Here is a 21,606-nt window from a genome sequence, read left to right on the forward strand (position 1 = left end):
TTTATCTTTTTATGCACACATCATTCAGTTCAGTTTTGATATCACCTGGAAAAAAAGATTACAGGACCACATGGAAATATTACTACTGATAAAATGAACATGAAATTTCTCATTGTTTCTCATTGGGATGCATTTGGAGCTACACTCACTGTTCCATTGCTTCCATTGGTAAAGACTTCAATATAACAGCTTTAGGTCATGTGTGAGAAGTTCTGATTAAAATTCATAAATCATGTAAATAAAATTTTAAATCAAAAGAACATTTAGTGCAAACATTCACACAAAGCTCTAAACATAACTAAATAATCAACACTGAGCATGTCGTTTCTAGGCAACAATATTATGTCACATGCAGAGCCTGAACCACACTGATGTGCTCTCACTGCATATTGTGAAGCTTTAAATTAAAGGTGATATTTGATGTCCTTTTATTTATTGTTGGTTTGTTATAATCCACACACTTCAACATTTTATTTCCATTATTATCTAAATGTAACTGTTTTAATAGATATGTGTGCTGTGCTGTCCACCGGCATCTACCGGCTTTACACTGTCAGTCGATGTCTTAATGATTCGAGTGAAATCTGAGCAAAAACCTGTTTGTTTCTTCACATTCTTGGATCTAGAGGGATCACTTTCCAGCTCGTGTTGGAGGGACTACAGTTCAGCTGAGGCCAGATGTTAAATCTGACCTCACCTCAGGCAAAGTATGCATAGAGAAAAATGTTAATGCTGACCAGCAGGAGAGCGTTGAAACAGCAGAACCTCGACCACAACACGCTCTCTCGAATGCTGGGGACTCTGGGAGCTGGAGTCTCCTCTGATCTCCGTACTGCTGAGATACACAGTCCTGCCCTCTGACCACATGTCGTCACCCGCCGTGTTGGTTCAGAGTCTGCAACACACACACACACACAGAGCGGACACAGTAAGTTACTCAAAAACAGGAGCAGTGTGTGTGTGTGAGAATGACTTGTTTTTCACATGATAGCTGGTTATTCCCCGTGACTGCTGACAAACTTACCCTGGGAGCTACGGTGGCTGATGGAGGACACTTTTTGCAGAGGAATGTCTCTTTTTGGCTCTTCAGTTATTGTCCACCAGGTCAGGTTACACACCTGGGAAAAATCGAAGAAGCAAAACCAAGAAAGTTTCATTTATTCACTATCAACCAGGTAAAACTCTACTGCCATTTTGACATGAGGTGACCCTGACAACACCCTGACTTTAACATTTCAAAAGTTACCCCCACTTGCTATTTTTTGCAAAAATGTATAAGATCTTTATTGCATGTGCATTTATAGTGCGTATAACGTGCTATCACAAGCTGTAAACAAGGGACGATGCAGATAGGCACGATTATCTGATGCTAGAGATAAAAGCTGCTTTCAATTGCCCCCTTTTTATGAGAGATCATCACAGCATGCTCTGCCTGTTTGTTTTGGCTGAGTATAACAGCGGACGCCCTTCCTAAAGCAACCCCAGTGCAGACTCTATGTTATAGATGAGTGCAAGTCTGTTTAATTCTCTGTAGTGACAGAGTGTTTTCCCCACCAGACACAGACCATACTTGATTAAGCTTACTTCCCTCATAGTCGTATTATCTATTGTATCCATTTGTGCACACCTGTTCGTGAGTGGGCGGTGGTGTAAGCAGTGATACAACGGCAACCACAATTGCCGTGAGCCCACAGAGCAGAATGGCGAAGTGGAGGTAGTGGACACCACGTAGCACCGCAGGTGCCGAATCCTCAACGCCACATCTGGAAGGAGGGAAGGCAAACTCCAGCACCATCCTGCACACGCCGACCACCAAACCCACCATCAGACCCCAGAAGGCGCCCTAAAAATCACACAAATACACCTAGATTGGATTACATGCCTTTCTGAGCCGAGTAGCTGAATTTAATTGGACAGGAAGCATGTGTCTCATTCCCGAGGCAACTGTGAACCACACATGGGTGCGTTCAGCTAATGTCATCACTTTCCCAGAGATATAATTTGTCATCGTCACATCACTCACTTCTCACTTACTGTTAATACACACAAACACGCAGAGAGGCACAGATCACTCTCCGACTCCTTCAGCCTTCAGTGAAGAATGTGATCTGTGCAGTTTGAAAATAACTGCCTTGTAGCCACACACAGAGAACATATCTGATCTTATTTTTCCTTTATTTTCATTCCACCTGTTCTTATTTTTTAGACATACCTCACATGTACAGTTCCTATAATGTAACATGCACAGATACTAACTAGGATCCAGATATTGTGTTAGTAATTACAAGGTTAGCTGACATTTTTATGAGCTTAATTCACTGCCCAGCTTTGAACACAACACACATTGTGTTCCTGTGCAAACACTTTCGATTGTTTGCAATCTACAGTGTCATGCTGCTCAGCGTGTGACTCATCCCGTGCTGTAATGTGTGTCCTTTGACCCCGTGATTCAATATCATTTATATTTTTATTGTGTTTATCCAAACATACAAAGCTCACAGCTTTTGTGTAACCATGTAGTTCACCTTTTATAACAACCTTTTAATAGGTCTAAAGTGAAATGGTAACATAGAAAAGAAACAGAGACACCATATGAGACACTATATGGACAAAAGTATTGGGACACGCCTCTTAATCCTTGAATTCAGGTGTTTTGAGTCCCATTGCCACAGTGTTTGTAAAGGCAGTCTGCCTTTACAAACACTGGTTTGGTCTAAGGATTCATGCTTCATGGCATGAGTTTCCATGTCTGAGCAGCTCCTTCAGGTGGCCAAGTACTTTTATCTCTACAGTTTATTAATAGGCTCACTTTTGGGATTAAATGTTTCAGAGACTGAGGTCATTTAACAAACTTTTTCTGCCACATTTTTACCCTTTGGCTAAAAAAAGGCCAATCTGGAATGGTCATCACCCTACTGGGAGTGTTGGGTGGGCAGGCGGGTGGTGTGGACACACAAGTTCGTGTATGCAATAACTTGAGAACAAGGTGACGTATGGGATATTTCAAGAAGGATTTTCACCTAGGATTTTCAAATTGGCGCACCTGCTATTAGTTTGAGGGGTAGCACTGATGGCCAACAGTATTTATTATCACTGTAGTGTAATGTTAGTAGCAAACAAAACTGAAGAGCCCAAATCAATGCTGGCGACTAACCTAAAGTGCTCTTCTAATCCATGTTTTGCCTGATTATGATGCCAGAGGAAAACTTAAAGAAGCTATTGAGATATTTGAGCCTTGGCCAACGAAGTGAGCCGACGTGGATAAGATTTTCTTTTACGTAACAGAGATGTCCTTTGACCTGCAAATCACCAAATGTGTGTTTGCTTGGTGATTGCCAGCTCATGTTGTAACCCCAGGCGATTTCACTGCAAACACAAAATAATAAAAATCCTCTAAAGTAGATTCTGTGCAGCTTAACTGAGCTGGAGGGGAAGTAGTATTCACAGTAAGAGGGAAGGGAAATCCTGTTCATTAGAAAAACCTGAGAAAATGCTCTTTCTTTCAGTCTGTGGACAACGTGCCAGCAGCGAGAGCAGACACACCCAGGACGTGCTCTATTAAAACAGGGATCGTGAATATCCAGAGGACTGGTCTTTACTTGCTGGCGATCGACGCTTGAACACGTGTGATATCAGATTTAACCCAGTATGGCTTTCCTTCTCATCTCCTCTGCACTTCATTCTGCAGGTTTTAATTGTGACAGTCACAGCAGGCCTCTGTCGCTCACAGTCTGTTATCAAAGATCACCAATGACTTTTATTGTTTAAAGTGAGAACTCCGGCTCCTCTAGAGGAAGCAATAAACAATACACTTCATGAAGTGAATTACTGATACACACAGCTTTGAGCTCACACACAAGGGACACCACACCAAGCACTCTGTGCGCATGTGTGTGTGTGTGTGAGAGAGCTGCACACAGCTTGATCCCATTTGAGGCTAATAAAACTATGCAGCCGTTACGGTGTAAGTGAAAGGACAAACAGAGCAAACAGGGGAAAACCTCAAAAGTCCAGAATGTTCTGAGGGCAGGTATCCGGGATGGAGGGTTAAGCTTCCTTCAGTGTGTAACAACAACTTACAGATGTCTTTTCTTTCTGTGTTGTAAGTGTGTTTGGAATAAAATAGCTTTTTTAACTACATCATGATGTAATTGAACCGCTGTGATTTTTGCTATTTTCATCATGTCACAGAAAAATCATGAATGAAAGACAAAATAGTAATTTCGAGTTGCAGCTGTAACTTTATTATATTGATTGTCAGTGTGCTACCTGCTCATTGGTCCTCTTCCAGAAGATGGCCAGAGTGAAAACAGCAGTGACGGGTGGAGCGAGGTAGCTCGTCACCGACTGGATGTAAACGTACAGCTGCCCGCTGTTGGCTGACTGGAGGATGGGGATCCAGACCACGCTCACCACCACCAAAATCACGGTCACAATCCTGGGGCAAAGGCAAACTGTGTCAGCGCGTCTCTTTTCTTTATGAATCAACCTCCAGCTCATTCACACATGAGTGCCACACCTGCCAACCAGCAGCAGCTCTCTCTCAGAGGCTCGTGGCCGGTGCTTCTTCCAGATGTCCATGGTAAAGAGCGTGGAGCTGCTGTTGAAGATGGACGTCAGCGAAGACATCAGAGCGGCCATCATCACAGCTATCATAAGTCCCCGCAGGCCTGCAAAAATGCATACGCAGACACTCAGATGCAGGTGAAAACACCTGAAAAGTGTTGTGTGGCTGCTTGGGAAAAAAACACATTCTCACCGCTTGGCATGAGTTCAATGACCAGTTTGGGGAAAGCAATGTTGGAGCATCCAACCTCAGCTCCACACACTCGCACACACTCCTCTGGATCCACACAGCCTACAGAGTCTGAAACATGGAGGCATAGTCAAAAGTTGTGTGCATGAGTGGAAGGTGAAGGTGACTTTTCCTCTCATCCAGAATTCAAGTTTGTTCCCTTTAAGTCCCACGAAAGGTACTAAAGGGCAGATTCAGGGTTGTTCCATGTGAAAGCATTCAAATGTGTCTGTTCCAACTACCTACAACCCTCATTCACAGTCACACTGGAGTAGCCAGCTAGTATCCACTGCTCTACCTCTTTAACCACCCTGAACACCACTGGTTTGCTTTGCAATTTGCTGCTTCGTTACCTGTTTAGCTGATGACAAATTTCTTTGTGACATAAGATGGCATGTCCCTTTACTCACCTTACCGAAGTTTAGAGCGGACACATCTAATCGCTGTGACCCTTGTGGTTGATGCATTGCCCATCCAGCTGTCTCATTCTCATAGCATGCACTGATCCTGAGACCCTCTGTGATCCAGGGCACTGTCAAAATCTGGGTCTAAAGCCGTTTGATCAGTGTAATGTGTCCAAGCTCCTGTACATGGAGCATGTGAATGTTGTTTCTTCATTTCATAGCCATAAACCAATTTAACTTAATAAATGACAAAGTTATTTAGTAGAAATCATGAGTAGAAGATGTGGCTGGGGTCAAACTGTAGATAAAACCAATACTTTGTTCCATGTGTTGATATGACCCTTGGACTTTTTAAAAGTTTTCTCCAGTGAACTATCAGAAAAAAGATACAACATCCATGCACAAATAAGGTTTCTGTCAACTTATGTCACTGATGTTAAACTGGTGGAGTTTCTCTATTAAAACTGCGTCCCATGATGTTCACGCTCAAACCTGTTTATAGAAAAATTAGATCATGGCTTCAGACTGTGGCATTTGAGGTCAATGTAAAATCGATTTCTTAAAACAGAATTTAAACGTAGTTTTCAGCCGTGAAAGTTTCATGTGTCTAGCTCCTGTATTTATACTTATAAAGTTAAACAGAAGGTTACACTTGGCATGGCTTTATTAAATATGGACAATTTGTTATTGTTAAAAGAAATCTAACAAACAACTGATTCTGGGTCAGGTGGACGGCATTGATTGAGTTTTCCTGGAATGACTCTTTCCAGGTACTTCAAAGGGTCAGTCTGAGCTAGATGGGTTCAAATGTATTGCCTGTTCAGTAAAAAAAAATAAAATCCTTTTCGAGTTACCATCCATTGTGCAGCTAGGAACTAGGAAACACTATCTGTGGGAAAAGTGTTTGCACAAACAGCTGAGTTGGCTCAGAGGCATCATGACCAAATGTTGGATACTTGTTGTGTAGCCTTGTGAGACGAGAATGAGGAAAGGAATATATTAAAGCCACAAACTTTAACATGTATATGCATAATCACACACTACATAGCTACACACGCTCCAGCTTCATTGGCTCCAGTAAGACTGGAGTCTTTCATCAAAGCTACTCAATAATTTTTCCCAAATCACCACCCACAGCTCAGCTGAAACATCCAGGAGACCTGAGACACATTTCATTTTCACAAGTCTGCTACATGTTAAAAAGCGCAAAAAGGGTGACCTATTTGATTCTCTATCTGGCTAATGTTATATATTAACCCTGATAAAGCTATTGTTTTTCAGCGTTACCTTTCAGAGACCCGTGGATAAGCAGCAATCACAGGAAACCGGGGAAAAAGCCTGCACTGATATAACAGTAGAATAACTATTAACTTTTAGGTTCATTTAAATGAATGAATAGTGAAAGTATAAGCTTAAACAGAGTAGTCACGTTTTATATATATATATATATATATATATATATATATATATATACAAATAATAAAATCATATATTGTATAACTTGTTATAGCCTCTTGGGTTAGCTCCACGGGCTTTCGTAAGGGTTCTAATTTGGGGTGAAGAACAAGATTTCCCCCTGTGTGCTGGCAGGAGGGTGGAGTTTAATGCCTCTCTTTCCTAACCAACTACCGGACACTCCGCCTCTCTGCCCCCGGACACCGAGCTTCCGTTGCCGGATTCCAGGGTCAGACACTCGCCGGCGGCTCCGCCACACAGTCTGCTGGACCTGGACGAACTTCGTGTGACTGCAGCGACACTTTAAAGTAAAGAGGCTCGGTACCGCCACGTTAGCGAAGACTGCTTTGTGTTCTTTCCGGGAAGTTTCCTTTCTTTGAACATCTGTACACCTCTGGCTTCAGGCTCGCGCTCCGACACAACAAAAAAAAAAAGAAAAAGTGGAAAAGTGAGTCGTCAGCGCCTCAGTCAGACTGAGTCACACACAGTTTAAAAGTTTTACCGAAGGACTAATGACTTCTTTCTTTGTGTCGACTGCCTGTTCCGCTTTAGACTGACTCACTGGCAGACACACACTCATCCACCCAGACAGCTGCTCGTCTCTCTCCGTGTCTGCCGGGCCCCGAGGCTGGAGAAGCAGCCGAGCCGGGCCGCAGCTTTCCGCAGTTTTCCGGCTCCTGTCAGGTGTAAGGCGTGGCGCTGGGCGTGGAGGAGGGGGGCTTTGTTCCAACCACACCTGAGAGAGAGAGATATCTGTAACCCGAGAGCAGGGCTGAGCTGGAGCCTGCCCGGGTTGAGGAACTGATAGCGGTTTATTTGCCTCAGATGAAAATATCTGCCACTGGTCTGGTTTGTCCCCGGTCACGCGGACCCGAAATGGACCGTAATGACAGATCGCACTTCTTCCATGTTTGAACCCCCGGACGGACGAGTGGAAAGTGGGTCAGAGTGGTTTCAGTGTTTAACTATTTACTGACCGGCGGGTTTACTGGGGGTCATGGCGCTATCTCAGGTCCAGTGTCTAGACGATCACCACGTCAACTGGCGCGTGAGCGAGAGCAAACCGGAGTTTTTCTACAGCGAGGACCAACGGCTGGCCCTCGAGGCACTCATCGTCGAGGGCCGCGACGCGTTCACGGAATACATCAGCAAGCATGGCGTCCGGGAGTTCCTCTCGGAACCGGAGTTGGAGCGGATTGTACACACGGCGGAAGCATACAGGCCCGGCTACGAGCATCTCCAGAAACCCGGGACGCCAGGGCCAGGAAACACAACTCCGGGGCCCTGGGAAGAGACCGGAGACGATGAGGTGTCTCTCGAGTACTGGCCGGACCGGTCTGAGGGCTCCGTGGCAGAGCTGGACCTAGGCTGGCCCGAGGCCATCTCATACCGAGGGGTCACGCGCGTGACCGTGCACACACAGCCTCCAACCGAGGGGCACACGCACATCAAGGAAGTGGTGCGGAAGAGCATTGCGTCAGCCCAGAAGGTAGGCAGAGAAGAAGATGGAGTTTAGAGGTTCTCCACCAAAACAGAAACGCTTCACAGTGACGAGAATTAACCAGTTAGCTTATTGTTTTTTCACCTCTTTATGTTGAATTATGTTAATATTCGCGATTTGATGCTTGGATTTTTATCGCAAGGTGTTTTTATTTGACTCCTCCATTCATGTAGCCAAAATGTGGGGGACAAAACACATCTTAGCTGAGTACAAATTCATGACGAGCAGCATAATACAGAGACCTGAAACGCACCACAGCACTGAGTCAACGCAGCAACAGGAAACCGCATTAACAACTCATCAAAAACTGGAGTGCATTTTCTGTGCTGTCAGTGAATGCACCACAGTGAATAATTGTTTTCAATATTTCTCCAGTCAGTGAATGTATAAAGAAGTTCACTGCCACAAACCCGCAAGTTTCAAAACAATGCTTCACCATCACATTAAAGCAAAGAAGAAAAATCACTTTGTGCACTTAATAAAAATGATTTTGCTTGGCGTTAAAATGATTAGGCGAGTAATCAGTTAGTGGTCTGACAGGAAATTACTGTTGTGCCTCATCTGAAAAACACTTTGGCAATTAAGATTAATTGTTAATGACAATAACTCTTCTATCAATCTATTTATTTGTTGGCTGTTGCTGTTTGCATGATCGTTTTATCTTGTTATTAATATTTGTCTGTTGCCACCTATGATGCAGAGCACAGCACATTATGTTAGCCTGACTTTTTTGGACATGTTCCAAGTTCAGTTCACCTTTCTGTCTTCATTTCATAATTTGCCACAGACCTGTCTCAGAAACCCGCTTCCCTTCATTATAGTTTAAATAAAACAAGTCCTGTCTTGACACGAGAACAGAAAAAAGTGGGGGGGGGGAAATGCCCTGACATCACTGAATTTGTCACATGCCAGCAGTCTTCCTGTCACATCCATAAATGCTGGTACATGTTCATGCAGTAGTCCAGCTTTGCACCTGAGCGACAAAAGAAACATTGAGGCTTAAATGAATCAGACTTAGTGTCAAAGAGAAAGGCTGGTTTTCAATGCACATGTATTTTCACAATAAACGTAATACAAAAAACATGAAAAATTTCAAGACTTATCATCATTTTCCAAAGTCTACCTAATGCTGCTGCTTTAAACGTAATCTTTAAGCTGGATCACATAAAGAGAGCCGCCTGTCTCTACTGTTGCAGCGTTGCGCAGCACATACTGTCCACCCACATTTTATCACCTCTCTGCCAAAAAACAGCCTCTGTTCCTAACAGGCTCTAAACTACAGGAATATTATGCTCAAATTTCTTGTGTTCCCAGCTTCCTTTGGGGATTGAATATCGCTGATAAAAGCAGCTGAAATAGAACCCACCCTCAGAGACCAGGAAGCACTAAAACTAACATTTGTGGTTTTCCTCTATGTGTATGTGTGCTGTTTTTTTTTTTTGTTTTTTTTTAGGTGATAGCTGTGGTGATGGATGTGTTTACAGATGTGGATATCTTTCGAGACCTGATGGATGCGGCCTACAAACGCAAGATTCCTGTGTACATAATCATCGACATGGCTGCGGTGCCCTGCTTTCTTTCCATGTGTGGCAGAGCTGATATGCACCGTGGACACCTAAAGGTTTGTATTGCCAGTCACATGCATGCACGCATGGATGATGTTTTGCTGGGCTAGTTATAAAGAAGGGTACGCCCAATAAGTATACAGTAATGGGGAGGGGGAGGATTGGAAAAAACATCTGTTATTAAAGACACCTTTTTGAAATTATATTGTCACTATACAAAGGAACATTTTTGGGCGGCCCATGATTGATGTAGGTTGCCAGGTTTGTGCCTGCGGGTATTTGTGAGGTGCATGCTGCAGCTAGTTTGCAATAGCTTGGTTTTCTTTGTTATTCTCTGGCTCTCTTAAGTTGAGTTGAACTGGTCTAGGCAGTAACAGAAAATACTTAAGAGTTTCACGGGGGATTTTTTTTGGACTGGAGGCCAGAACGACGGCAGTTAAATTCCTGTCTATGCTGCAGGCAATAAAACCACACAGACTTTTTACTTTCTGTAACATGTTTTCCTTTCGCTTCTCCTTATTCCTTCCTCACGGCATTTACCGCATTGCCAGTCTCTTTTTTATCTGACATCTCTTCCGTTATTGTGAGCGCCATCACTCCCGTTGTTAATGTCCCCTGTGAGATTTCACACACAGCGTTTACTTACGAGGTAACGCTCAGCCTGTCAACCACACCCTTATCACAGAGCCGAACACAAACACCACAGGGTGTGTCAAACAGGCATGCACGTACGTAGATAGAAAGTCTATGCTCTAACCTGTAGAGGCACCCAGTGGGAGACTATGGAGGTATTAAAGCTGAGCACCGGCTCTTGAGTAACAAGGAAACGCATTCTCTTCTGCCTCTCCATTCTCTTGTTTCCTCTATTTTGCCCTTTGTTCACTGAAACCTTTCCATCCATCAGCACTAAACCCTCTAGAGGCTTTGGTTACCAAGCACTAACCCTTTATGTATGTGTGCATGTGCAGAACCTGCGCGTACGCTGTTGTGGAGGCGTGGAGTTCTTTACGCGATCGGCACAGAAGGTGCGTGGATCTCTGAGCCAGAAGTTTCTTCTGGTAGATGGAGACAGAGCCATCTCTGGCTCCTACAGGTGAGCAGCGTTCATTTGTGTCTCTAAATCTGCACAATTACATATTTTAAATTAGCCGTTAATTGCATGACCTTTTCCACTCAAAAATAAACAGGCATCCGTGCATTTCCCATGACCTCTGTGGAGGGCTTTAGAGCCTTTCAGCTCGCTGTTTTGGTTTTCTGACCTGCAGGTTTACTGGTCTGGTTTAGTCTTACCCAGTCCTTCCTGCTGCAGCATGCAGCTGCTTGCAGGAAATGGCCTTAATAAATCAGTCATACACATGCATTCCATACAAGACACACAGAGCTAGTAACTAACTGGTGAACATGCTGGAGCCTTTGACCACCATTTGTGGTGAAGAGCTAAACAGAGCTACACGGAGAGTGATTGCTGTTCTGTGTTTGCTAAGATAACACAAAAAGCGTAGCATCAATGTGGACAACTGCTTAAAGCCACTGTACCCCAGCTTTTCTCATTATTGATGGTTATCGTGGTTTCTCACCTGTCAGGGTCCTGACCTCTGAATCCACTTGATCCAGGTGCCTGATTCCTCCGGAAGTGTGACATGAATCGAATGGGGTTTTTTTTACTGTCAGCTTGTTGTTATGCATTGTGAGGCATGGCTAGTGAATTGTGTTTTGAGAAACAAGCGGATCAGTGTTGGCTTAAAATAGTTTGATTCAGACTGATTTGTTGGGGAAAATTGATTCCCCTCCCCAGCTGAAATTACAGAGTAAATGCAGACTCAGTGTCAGGCTAAAGATGTTGACGGAGTGTAAGGGAAGTATATTAAAGTCCATTGCTCTGCTTGTTTTGCTTTGGAGCCAGCAGTTACATGTCATAACAGTCACAATACGGTTTTGTTAGCGGCCAAAGCAAATTTTGAAAATTAGGTGTGTTATCCTTACCGTTTACTGTCATTTATAGTTGCTTCTTTACTGAAATGTCGGTGTAATGTGAGACTGGATCTGTTAGAAGGAATTTGAGGAGGAGTACTTATGCAATGTGATCAAAGACCAAAATGTGGTGCATTACATCAGAGTACAAAAGCGTGTTATAATGATTAAACTATTATAATCTCAGATTTCTGTTTTCTCAGTGGGAGCTGTGACTTGGAAGAAGGAGTTTAGATGTGATAAACAGGACCGGAATAGAGCTGGTAGGAAAAAAAATGTGCAAAGAAAACATTGAAGTCCCTTCTGAGACTTCTCTCCATTTCTGTGTTTTTCCAGTTTTACCTGGTCCTCGTCTCGTTTGGACCGTAACCTCATCACTGTGATCACAGGACAGGCAGTGGAGACCTTTGACCTCCAGTTTCGGGAGCTTTACCTCACGTCCAGAGGCGTGTCACTCAACAAGGTTCCTATGACAGACGAGCCGGTACCTGACCCTCTCCCTCAGGCGGCTCCTGCACCTGTGCCGGCTTCTGTTGCCAGGAAGCTCATCAACCCCAAATACGCTCTTGTCACCACGGGGACCCACATAAGTCCCACTTCATCTGACCAGAACTCCAGCAACAAGAACTCAAACTCCCAGAATCCCACTGGGCTAAAGATGATGAAAGCACGGCTGAAGGGCGTTATTGAAGAGCCACCCATACATCCAGGATTAGCCAATCTGGAGAAAGCATACCTGATTCCGTACCTGCCCACCTGGCCTGAGCCAGACCCACCAAGTGACGTGATTGGCTTTATCAACATCAGGGATGATAAGCGGGCCAATCAGGTTCACTTGCAGAGGTCGGAGAGGTTTGAGGTTAGTCAGGCTATACGCTTCAGCTCACCATTTTCACAGCCAGCACAGACTGAGCAGCCTGCTTCACATCCTGCAAAAGCTGCAGGATCAGCTGACACCCCCTCTGCAAATACAAGCCTGAAGCCTTCGACTCCTGTGAGTCCAACTAACAAACAGCTCCCATCCCCCGCAGCTCCCAACACAGACCAAACTGATTCCCCTAAACAGCCCAACACACCCCCAGCACAGGATGCACACACACCAGCTGCACAGACTTCCACTTCACCACCTAGTGTTACTGCTGATTCACAGCCAACAGAAAATGCTGCAGAACCTCCACAGACACAACCTGTAGCACCTCCTGTTCCTAAACGCCGCACCCTGCAGCTGCTCATAGAACCTGCCTCCTCAGAGAAACCTGGTGAAGCGCAGGTCACTCTGGTAAAAATGGACCAGCTGGAGAGTCTAGAAGGCTCATTTAAGAAAAAGAGACCCCAGAAAGAGGTGACCCTGATACGTGGCCGCTTAACGTCAAAGGACAATGACCAGGACTCTGGGAGCAACGATAATGACAGCCAAGACAGCACCAAGGTCAACTGTGACCGAGCGGTCAATGACGAACCCTCGAGTAACTCCACAGCATCGGATGAGGAGTTTTACGATTGCGCGCAGCCAGAGCCCAATAACCAGCTAACCAATGGAGTGACAACAGGGTCCGGCCGAGGACAACGCCAAGGAGACGGTTTCAACATGATGGCCCGCTTCTCACAGAGCATGCTGGACTTGCGAGAGCCCAACCAATCAGAGGACAGTGCTGCTCTCATCTGCCAATCACAGCAGCTGCGCAGACAGGAGCACCTCTCCCCACACAGGCACATAGGACAGGTGAGCACTCGGTATTACTGCTCGAGTGATGCTAAAATAATCAAAAAATGGGAAATCACACACACACATCCATACAGCACTTTATCAATGCATGCACACACACACACACACACACACACACACACACACACACACACACACACACACAGAAGGATGCATTAGAGGTCATTTGGGGTTCACTATCTTGCCCAAGAATGCATACAAGCATGAGGAGTCAGGGATCGAGTCGCTGACCTTCTGACCCTCTCTTTCACCCGAACCATGCATCAGTATATATAAAAAAAAGTTCTATTTGTTCATGATTACCAAGTAGTATGAAGCTTTAGTGAGTTTGTAATAGAAGGTTCATTACTCATTTTCATAGTGTCAAGTCACATTTTGTCAGATGTACACACAAGGTGTTGTTGCTGGACTCACTTCACATTCGTCACATATGAAAGCTCAGGAAGAACCTCTCGAAGTCACAGTTTAAAACCTCAGTTACCCTGTGGTGTAGTCTTTCAGAGAGGAGTGTATTTTGACTCAAACTTTTATTTTTTTAAATCTCATTTTTTAAGTAGATCTTAGTGCCAAAAGAAAACCAAACAGCCAATGAAAACAAAACTAAGCCGTGAGTGAAACAGGACGTGCACTTCTCTCCTCTCCGGTCTTGTGATTTACTCTGTTGCCAACTCGCACGCCTGTTTAGGCACGGTTTAAAGCAAGCAATACAAACTGCTTTGTGACAGATATCCATATAATGTTTATAGCTTCACTTTTCAATATTTATTACCACTTAAAATGAAGCCTTATAAACATAATTTACCACTTTACAATAAACATGAATTATTATCTTTTCATTTTTTAACAGTAAGTAACTGTATTTGTGTTTCTATAAAGTGTTGCCAAGAGTTTAAGTGACATTTTTAAGCTTTTTAAAAACAAGAACACACTGTTTTACTGCATAATCTATATTGAATATCTTCTTTTACAAAGATGTCAGTGTCAGGCTATATTGATGAGTCGCGTAATCATTCAATTAAAAAAAGAAAAAGAAAAGACAAAACAGCTTAATCCATTAGGGAAGTTTCTGCCCTAGATGACACAATGCTTAATCTTTTAAAGGTTTTTAATGCGTAATGAGTAATCACTGACAAAACCACTGCTGAAATTCCCAGAAATTGTGATTGCTGTCCAAAAGTATGCAGCACTTACTGGAAAAGCACACATTTATGTAACCCACGTCAAAATAGGTGTGTCTCATCAGTGGTACCAAAAGCAAGTCCCTACCTGCTTGCGGTACATGCTTACATGACATATTTTTCCCCTCCAATTTAAAAGGTATTTGCGTGTCTGTGCGCATGAGCGACTGAGCACCCACGCTCGTGTACACTCACCGGGGTAGAGAGCTCGACTGATCATGCCAGGGAGGACGATGAAGATAAAGGGCAACATCTTTAGATAGGCGGCAAAGATGGAGGCTCCTTTCACATGACTCATGTTCTTAGCAGATAGGGACCTTTGTACGATAACCTAAACACACAGAAAGGTGCTTAAAAATATTTCCATAAGACATAATCAGGTAACATATGGTGTAATAAGATATAAATGAATATAATAAATAGTAACATTTCCTGTTAACAGTAGAGAAAAACATGGATAATGAATAGCAGTGGCTCCAGAATTGACCCCTGAGGTACTCCTTAGAGAATAATGGAGGATTTAGAGTTTTAATTCCCTCTCTGTGCTCTTTCTGCTTAGTTGTTTCAGACCTCTAGATCTCCGGGTCGTGATGCAAGAGCGAGAGGACCAACAGTAGTTATCGCCAAACCAGGAAGTTATCATCGGCCCACCCGAGCAGCTGGCCCAGTGATAGGAGGTTACCGCTACTGGCAGGGCCAAATGCTCCAGCCTGACTCGGCCCAGCTGCGCGTAGAGACCCGCTCCGGGCGGTCACCGAGACGACACAGTCCCGGCTACAAGAAGGAAGCCCACACGTCACCACAGCCACCAGCCAACCAGACGGGATTACTTGGAGTTTCTTTCTCAAAAATTAACACTTTTAAACACTTAAGAGCACGAGGAGGAGCACCGCAGAAGAAAGCACCTCAGAATAATAAGCCTGTCAGGTAGATCTGTGGGCCGGTCAGGGAACGTGAGGACATTAATGCTTCATTGTGGGATGTGTTGTTTTTTTGTTTTGTTTTTAATCCTCTTTTTGTTTGGAAACTGCGACGCAAAGCTTACAAGATCTGCTTTACTCTGATATCTCTGGGTGGTTTCAAATGAGTGACTGACCAAAAAGAAAGTTTGCTGACGTGTTTGTGCGGAAATAAACTCTGATAATAACATATCAGGTGTTTGTGTTTACAACATGCAAAACAAGATAGCATGCACTCTTGCAACTGATTTATGAGTGATCTGGTTTTTTTTTAAGATATGGTACTGTGTTTGGTCAGCTGTGATTCTCTTCAGCCAACCCATGTCACGCACCGTGCAGTGTATCTGTGACATGCAGGCTCTAGGCTCTAGTGTTGATATCATGGGGACTGGTTGCTGATGGTGAGAGGGTGTTGCTTTGAAATCACTGGCAGACTTCCCTGATTACCTTTGCAGATGTATGAACATGTGTGAAAAACATGGGACCAAAAGTTGTAATGTTGTAAATAAAAAGACAGTTAAATTTGTCCCATTGTTTTGTTTCAACTAGCTCACATAAAGCATTAGTTCATTTAAAAATGCCACTGTATTGTACAAACATCTTAATATTTGAAGGAAGCATATCATTACTAAAAATGAAAGATATTATCTCAAGCATACAGCGCCTGACAACCCAGACAGCTGATCAGGAAATATTCCAGGGTAAATGACTGTGAATGAACACTCCGAGGTATTTTTAGGTATGTTTGCTTTTGCTTCCTGGTTTGCAGAAAAATATAATTGTAGCTTCTTGCTTTCTGAAGGGATTTTTGTAGCCTGGAGCTGAGGTTTGGCTTGCAATCAGCATCTGGGCAACACGGCAGAGCCCAGCCTTTATTCTTTTTGCAGAGGTTTGAGGATGCAGTGACACTAGCGGAACAAAGTCTAGTTTCCAAAGTGCCGCATAAGAAACTGGGAGTGTTGTGGCTCATAAAGAGATCAAATTAATATTGACCAGAATGGAATTCAGCTTCTTGGAGTGGCTCTCCAAACATAGTCCAGTTTCAAAGTCCTCCATGACCCACAGTTAAAGCAGATAAACACGTTCTCAGATTTCTTTAAAAAACTAGTATTATAAGTATTCAGACCCTGTGCTATGGCAGACCAAACTGTCATCAGAAACATCCTTTCCAATGTGTGTAGACCTTGATAATTTAGTTATTCAGCAGAAACGTGGAGGTCATGGCAGTGCGTTGAAACAAAACTTGCAGTCTCCACTGCTCAGCGCCTGTCTAATGCTTTTCTTATGGTGAAGTGCGGGAACAGTGAAGCATGACAGCAGCATCCTAGTATAGACGTGCTTTTCAGTGCCTCAATCTTGAGATTAGTCAGCGTGCTAGAAAGGATAAATGGAGCCAAACACACTGAGGTTTGTAAAAGAAATGTGCTTCAGAATGCAGATCTTTGAGCACAACTGGGAAACAGCATGAAGTGACTTCATGACAAGTGTTTGACAGCCCCGCCAAGACTAAAAAGACAACAAAAAGAATGTAAAATTCCTCAGCAAACACAACAATGGCATTTCACAAATGCTTCTTTGTGGAACTCACAAGGGATCTATGAGGAACAAAAACACCTGCCTGAATAATGTCAGTCAACACAAAAAGGTGAAAAAAAAATTCTTAAAAAAAGCAATAATTCTGTACTCAGAAGATACAAATAAAGTATCAATCTGATACCAATACCAGTATATAGATCGATCCTCACACCTCGAGTATTTGAATTTCGTCCTTCCAGACTTACCTGGTCGGTACACCAGTACCATGTGGCCAGTATGGTGAGCCCCAGAGTCATCCCGGGCCAGGGAAGGTCTCCGGTGACGGCGTCTCTGAACAGGTGCATGGCGTCCTGCCGTGGCAGGTGGCAGGTACTGTTGGGAATAATTTTACTTGGTATCGCTCTGCTGTACCGCTCGGCCAGCTGGCTGTAGCCACCAATCTTATTGAAAGCTGTGGATGCACATTTATTGCTGCTGTTGAACAATTATTGATTGATATTGATTCTGCAAATTGGCCCTGCAATACTTTGTGTTTATGAAACAGCACATACCAGTAACTGTTAGGATAATTGCACCAACGAGCATGATAAACGTCTGGAGGGTGTCTGTGTAAATGACAGCAGCGAGACCACCTGAAAAACAGAGATTTTATTTGCGCAAAGAAACAAACAAGTGCCGAGTCTTACGTTCCAAAATATGCAATATGTTTGTCTCTGGGATTTCTGTTTGCATAATAAAATATTAGAATTAACGTTCATCAGAATTGTTGAAATTCTTTAAAAGAGCAAAAAAACGCGAATTGTAATGCACTTTCATATCTACCTGCAATGGTGTAGAGCGCAGTGACCACCAGCATGAGGACGGTAGACAGGTACAGGTTCCACCCAAGACACACCTGAACAAACAAGGCTCCAGAGTACAGGTCAGTCTGGTGAGAGAAACATGCCAGTCAGCGATGTTGGCAAACAAATGAACTCACATCTGAGACACTTGTACAGTCAGATGGGGTTGTATGTAGGTGTGTTTGTGCCACATAGTCATACTGAAATCTTTGTGAAGATGGACAACATCAGCGAGAGGACAGCCAGGTAGGTTCTGATCCTCTCTCCTCCAAAGCGACGTCCCAGATACTCTGGCATGGTCACGATCTGGACACAAGACAGTTCAACATCTTCAGCGTGCCACAGCTACACGGAGGAGGCATACTTTAAGAGACAATTTATCCCAAAAGCTACAAAATCTATATATTTTTCTTCATGGCCTGATAGTCTCATATTGCCATTTTGATTATTTTTCAGTGATAATGCAATATCAGTCTGTAGAAGAAAGTGTGAGCTGTCTGGGAGAAAACATTTGTGCATGTGACAGGAAGTAAACACTACTGATGTTTGCTCTCAGCTGCGAGCTTCCCTTTTCTGTGAAATTGCATCACAAGATGTGCGGGGGGGAAAAAACCCTAAGTGACTTGTACAAAAAAAGGACGGGTAGATCAATAAGGTCAAAGTCTATTTATACCACTGACCACACACAGATCACTTTGATCTGCAGTGGGTCTGACCAGTGAAACTGTGATAAATGTGCAAATTACAGAAAAGGTGCTGGTAGTTCATTGGCCAGACTGTAATTATAAAAATGCATATACTGTCTTTTTTTAACTACTGCAGAAACAGACATTTCTGTGGAAGGTTGTGGGATCAGTAGGAAAAGTTGTAAAACTTATGAGAACACAGCTCACAGGTCAAAATCTATGCACGCCATAACATTTCCAAAGCTGTCCAGTGGGCCATCTTTCCCGACCGGTTCTGGTCCCTGTACCTTATGTTTGACACCCCTGATGTGGCTGGATAAATAACCCAAATGGGAGGAAAAAAATGCGAGTTATGTCCAGTGACCTATTTCCTTAAGAAAACTCTGGATGGATTCAAGATACCGACTATGAAGAAGTTTAGTACGTTCACAACTGTATTTATGACTTTATTTTTTTTAAATATATGTGCCAACAAACAATAAAATGAGTACTAAGATGTGTGTGTGTGTGTGTGTGTGTGTGTGAGTGCTGTGCAGTAACACCCTTCTGGGGAATTTACAAGGCGGGGGAATCCTTGTTGGGGAAAAGCCTCCTGGCACCAAAATGTACCTGCAGAACCAGCCTGAACAAGCAGATGGGTACCTGTGTGAGTGTGTGTGCATGTGTGTGTTTGTGTGTGCCGACCAACCCCTGAGGAGATGTAGACAGGCACAAATACCCAGGCTAGAGCCAGCAACACATAGGTGGCCTGGGGAGAAGGGGTCAGATAGAAAACAGAGGGGTTTAATGAGAAATCCGCCAGAGTCAGCTCACAGGTCTCTTTATTTAAGACGCATGCTCTGCGTCCACATAGGACAGCTATGCTGCTGCTGCCCCCTGCTGTAAGCTGCCTGTTACAGCTGAAGAGAGGAAGACATTGAAATGACAAACTTTTGTGGTCTAGACAGCCATGTTCATATTAGGTAAACTTTCTGTTGTAAAGCAGGTAATTGCAACTGATGTTATTTTTATTTAGCTGCAAATGTCATATGCCCCCCCCACCCCCCCCTCCTTTTGTCTAGTCAGCACACCACAAAAGAGAGAAGTTGTTGAAGGATTGGCAGGCTTGTTCTGCTTCATTCCATGCCACAATGCATTTAATCACCATTAACAGATACAACAAAACAGCATCTCATATTGTTTTGATGAGCACGCATGTTTCTCTGACTGCGGTTTTGTGTTTCTCACATTCCATTCAAAGCCGGTGACAGCGATGCCTCCGGCAGCTCCCGTCCCCGCCAGACCGATGAACAGACCCGAGCCCTCTGAACTGGCAAAGAGAGACGATCCAATCTGTGCAAGACAGAAGAAAAGGTCTGGAGGTTTTACTGCAGAAATACTCTGCTGCAAACACCTGACCTACATGCAGAGTTTGTGGACTTGATGCTTGTGCTCAAAATGATGGAAAATCTTCTCAGAGGGTTCAAAACTTTTCTTTTTTTAAACCTGCAACTGTAGCATTTGTCTTCTTTCATTTCTCATGTAGCCTCATTAACGTCAGTGTTTATCATCACATTGTTATTTACTTAATGAGAAACAGTTTCCGTTAAGCATAAGTCTACCAAGTCTCTCTTAAGTTCAGAACCCAGCTTGGCCTTACAGTTTTAGCTGTAAGGGGTGGCTGAATTTTAGTAAAACAAGGAGAATTGATTTCTACATTTTTCTATCCCCCCACCCCCACACACAAAAAATCCACCCTTTTAAGTGCCTGTAAGAACCATACAATTGTTTACTGATGCTTGATTCACAGAACAAATCTACCCAGAAAGTTGTGTATCTCCTAAAGTCAGTGTAGCCTACATCTATCACTTTTACCATCTGTGAAAACTAAAATCAACTTATTGCAGGTCACGCTTTATTTCCACAGTTAATGTCAGATGGACTCACCGGCCACCAGGCCATGTCCCTCCCAGCCAAGAAATATCCACTCAGTGTGTTTCTGCTCACCCTGCATGAGGACTGACACACAAACTGATTTGCACAAACATCCAAAACGAGCTGAATTAGTAGAACGGCACAAATTCATTCACGCCTCTCGATTCTTACCCAGATGCCAACAGCGAGGTTGAGAAGAAAGTAGGTCGCAATGACAATGATGTCTGAGAAGCTGAAAGACTGCGACAGGGCGTAGAAGCTGATGGTGGAGTTAGACATCCTGAGCGTTCGCGGCACTGTCGAAAGGTTCCCTGCGGCCACACACACCTGTCCGCCTCTGCGATTAGATTCTCATCTGACGCTGGAACTTTGCAAACACCATAAACTCGAGAAGAAGATGATACACACCCTAAAAATCTGCAAATCCTTGCCTTTAAATGCTCACTTCCCATCCAATGCACTCACGCTGTCAAACACACACACCTGGCCCTCGCCTGCGAGCTGACTGGTCTGCTACCAAAACATCTCGAGGCACACTGTTACATCTGAGTGTGAAGAGGGCAGACCAGTGGCTGAACTGATGATTAAACACATCACCTTAATGTGGCACCTGAAGTGCTGACACACACACTCTGCTAGGGGATAATGGAGTGCACAGTGTGTGCGAGCAGGGAAGTACTGATGTAAATCAGAGTCCACGGTGACACACACACACACACACACACAGATGGTCAATCATTGCCGATGACAAGTTTATAATCATTAGCGTCTAAACACACAAAAATCTGTTCTGGGAAGTGCTAAGCAGGGTCAGTGGAAGTGTGTGAGAACGTGTCTGAGCTGTTTATGGTTTCATCCTGATATCTTCAGGAGGTGATACAGTAAATAAGACCCCATAGAGGCCTTTCTTTACAAAAGAAGATGCTGGAAATGCTGGAAAAGTGCCACAAATGGATAATAAATATAGTGTATTCTTCTTACAGCAGCTATTCTGATGAATAGTAGTAGTTTAGTTCATTCTGTCTATAGTATAGTTCACACACCTGGATGCTTTCATATCAGACCCCTAATTAA

At 43.7% G+C, this 21,606-nt stretch overlaps 2 protein-coding genes across 3 annotated transcripts; one reads left to right on the forward strand and one right to left on the reverse strand.

The window, feature by feature from the left end:
• Positions 1-19: 19 nt before the first annotated feature.
• On the reverse strand, positions 20-21,027 carry slc5a10 (solute carrier family 5 member 10). Its single transcript, XM_085276365.1, has 16 exons — positions 20,941-21,027; positions 20,704-20,859; positions 20,545-20,616; positions 19,846-19,950; positions 19,307-19,366; positions 18,134-18,238; positions 17,913-18,018; positions 17,642-17,722; positions 17,336-17,541; positions 14,791-14,926; positions 4,760-4,867; positions 4,520-4,670; positions 4,270-4,438; positions 1,628-1,843; positions 1,025-1,118; positions 20-895 (listed from the first exon to the last, which is right to left on the reverse strand). Exons 2-16 carry the CDS (start codon positions 20,809-20,811, stop codon positions 699-701), a joined length of 1,914 nt encoding a protein of 637 aa, XP_085132491.1. The 5' UTR covers positions 20,812-20,859; positions 20,941-21,027; the 3' UTR covers positions 20-698.
• On the forward strand, positions 6,789-16,080 carry sack1gb (scaffolding CK1 anchoring protein Gb). Of its 2 annotated transcripts, XM_085276363.1 has the most exons (6): positions 6,789-7,102; positions 7,207-8,143; positions 9,609-9,776; positions 10,689-10,813; positions 12,028-13,414; positions 15,155-16,080. In XM_085276363.1, the coding sequence occupies exons 2-6, from the start codon at positions 7,652-7,654 to the stop codon at positions 15,524-15,526; spliced, it is 2,544 nt and encodes an 847-aa protein (XP_085132489.1). In that variant the 5' UTR covers positions 6,789-7,102; positions 7,207-7,651; the 3' UTR covers positions 15,527-16,080. The 2 variants fall into 2 exon arrangements, with proteins under 2 accessions (XP_085132489.1, XP_085132488.1); XM_085276362.1 differs by having other exon boundaries at positions 6,789-8,143.
• Positions 21,028-21,606: the final 579 nt, after the last annotated feature.

The sequence above is a fragment of the Mchenga conophoros genome, linkage group LG6 (genome assembly GCF_057382185.1).
Source record: "Mchenga conophoros isolate Kocher_MC1m ecotype Shallow Benthic linkage group LG6, M_conophoros_male_GT1.1, whole genome shotgun sequence".
In the NCBI taxonomy this organism is placed as follows: Eukaryota; Metazoa; Chordata; class Actinopteri; order Cichliformes; family Cichlidae; genus Mchenga; species Mchenga conophoros.

Bases quoted from the DNA above. Each gene is read 5' to 3' on its own strand.
- sack1gb (XM_085276362.1), top strand. From the start codon at position 7,652: ATGGCGCTATCTCAGGTCCAGTGTCTAGACGATCACCACGTCAACTGG. The intron at 10,814-12,027 runs GTGAGCAGCGTT...GTGTTTTTCCAG, and splicing joins GCCATCTCTGGCTCCTACAG to TTTTACCTGGTCCTCGTCTC. The intron at 13,415-15,154 runs GTGAGCACTCGG...CTTTCTGCTTAG, and splicing joins CACACAGGCACATAGGACAG to TTGTTTCAGACCTCTAGATC.
- slc5a10 (XM_085276365.1), bottom strand. From the start codon at position 20,811: ATGTCTAACTCCACCATCAGCTTCTACGCCCTGTCGCAGTCTTTCAGC. The intron at 18,239-19,306 runs GTTGGTCGGCAC...TCTTGTGTCCAG, and splicing joins CTGTCTACATCTCCTCAGGG to ATCGTGACCATGCCAGAGTA. The intron at 1,119-1,627 runs GTGTGCACAAAT...GATTTTTCCCAG, and splicing joins CACCGCCCACTCACGAACAG to GTGTGTAACCTGACCTGGTG.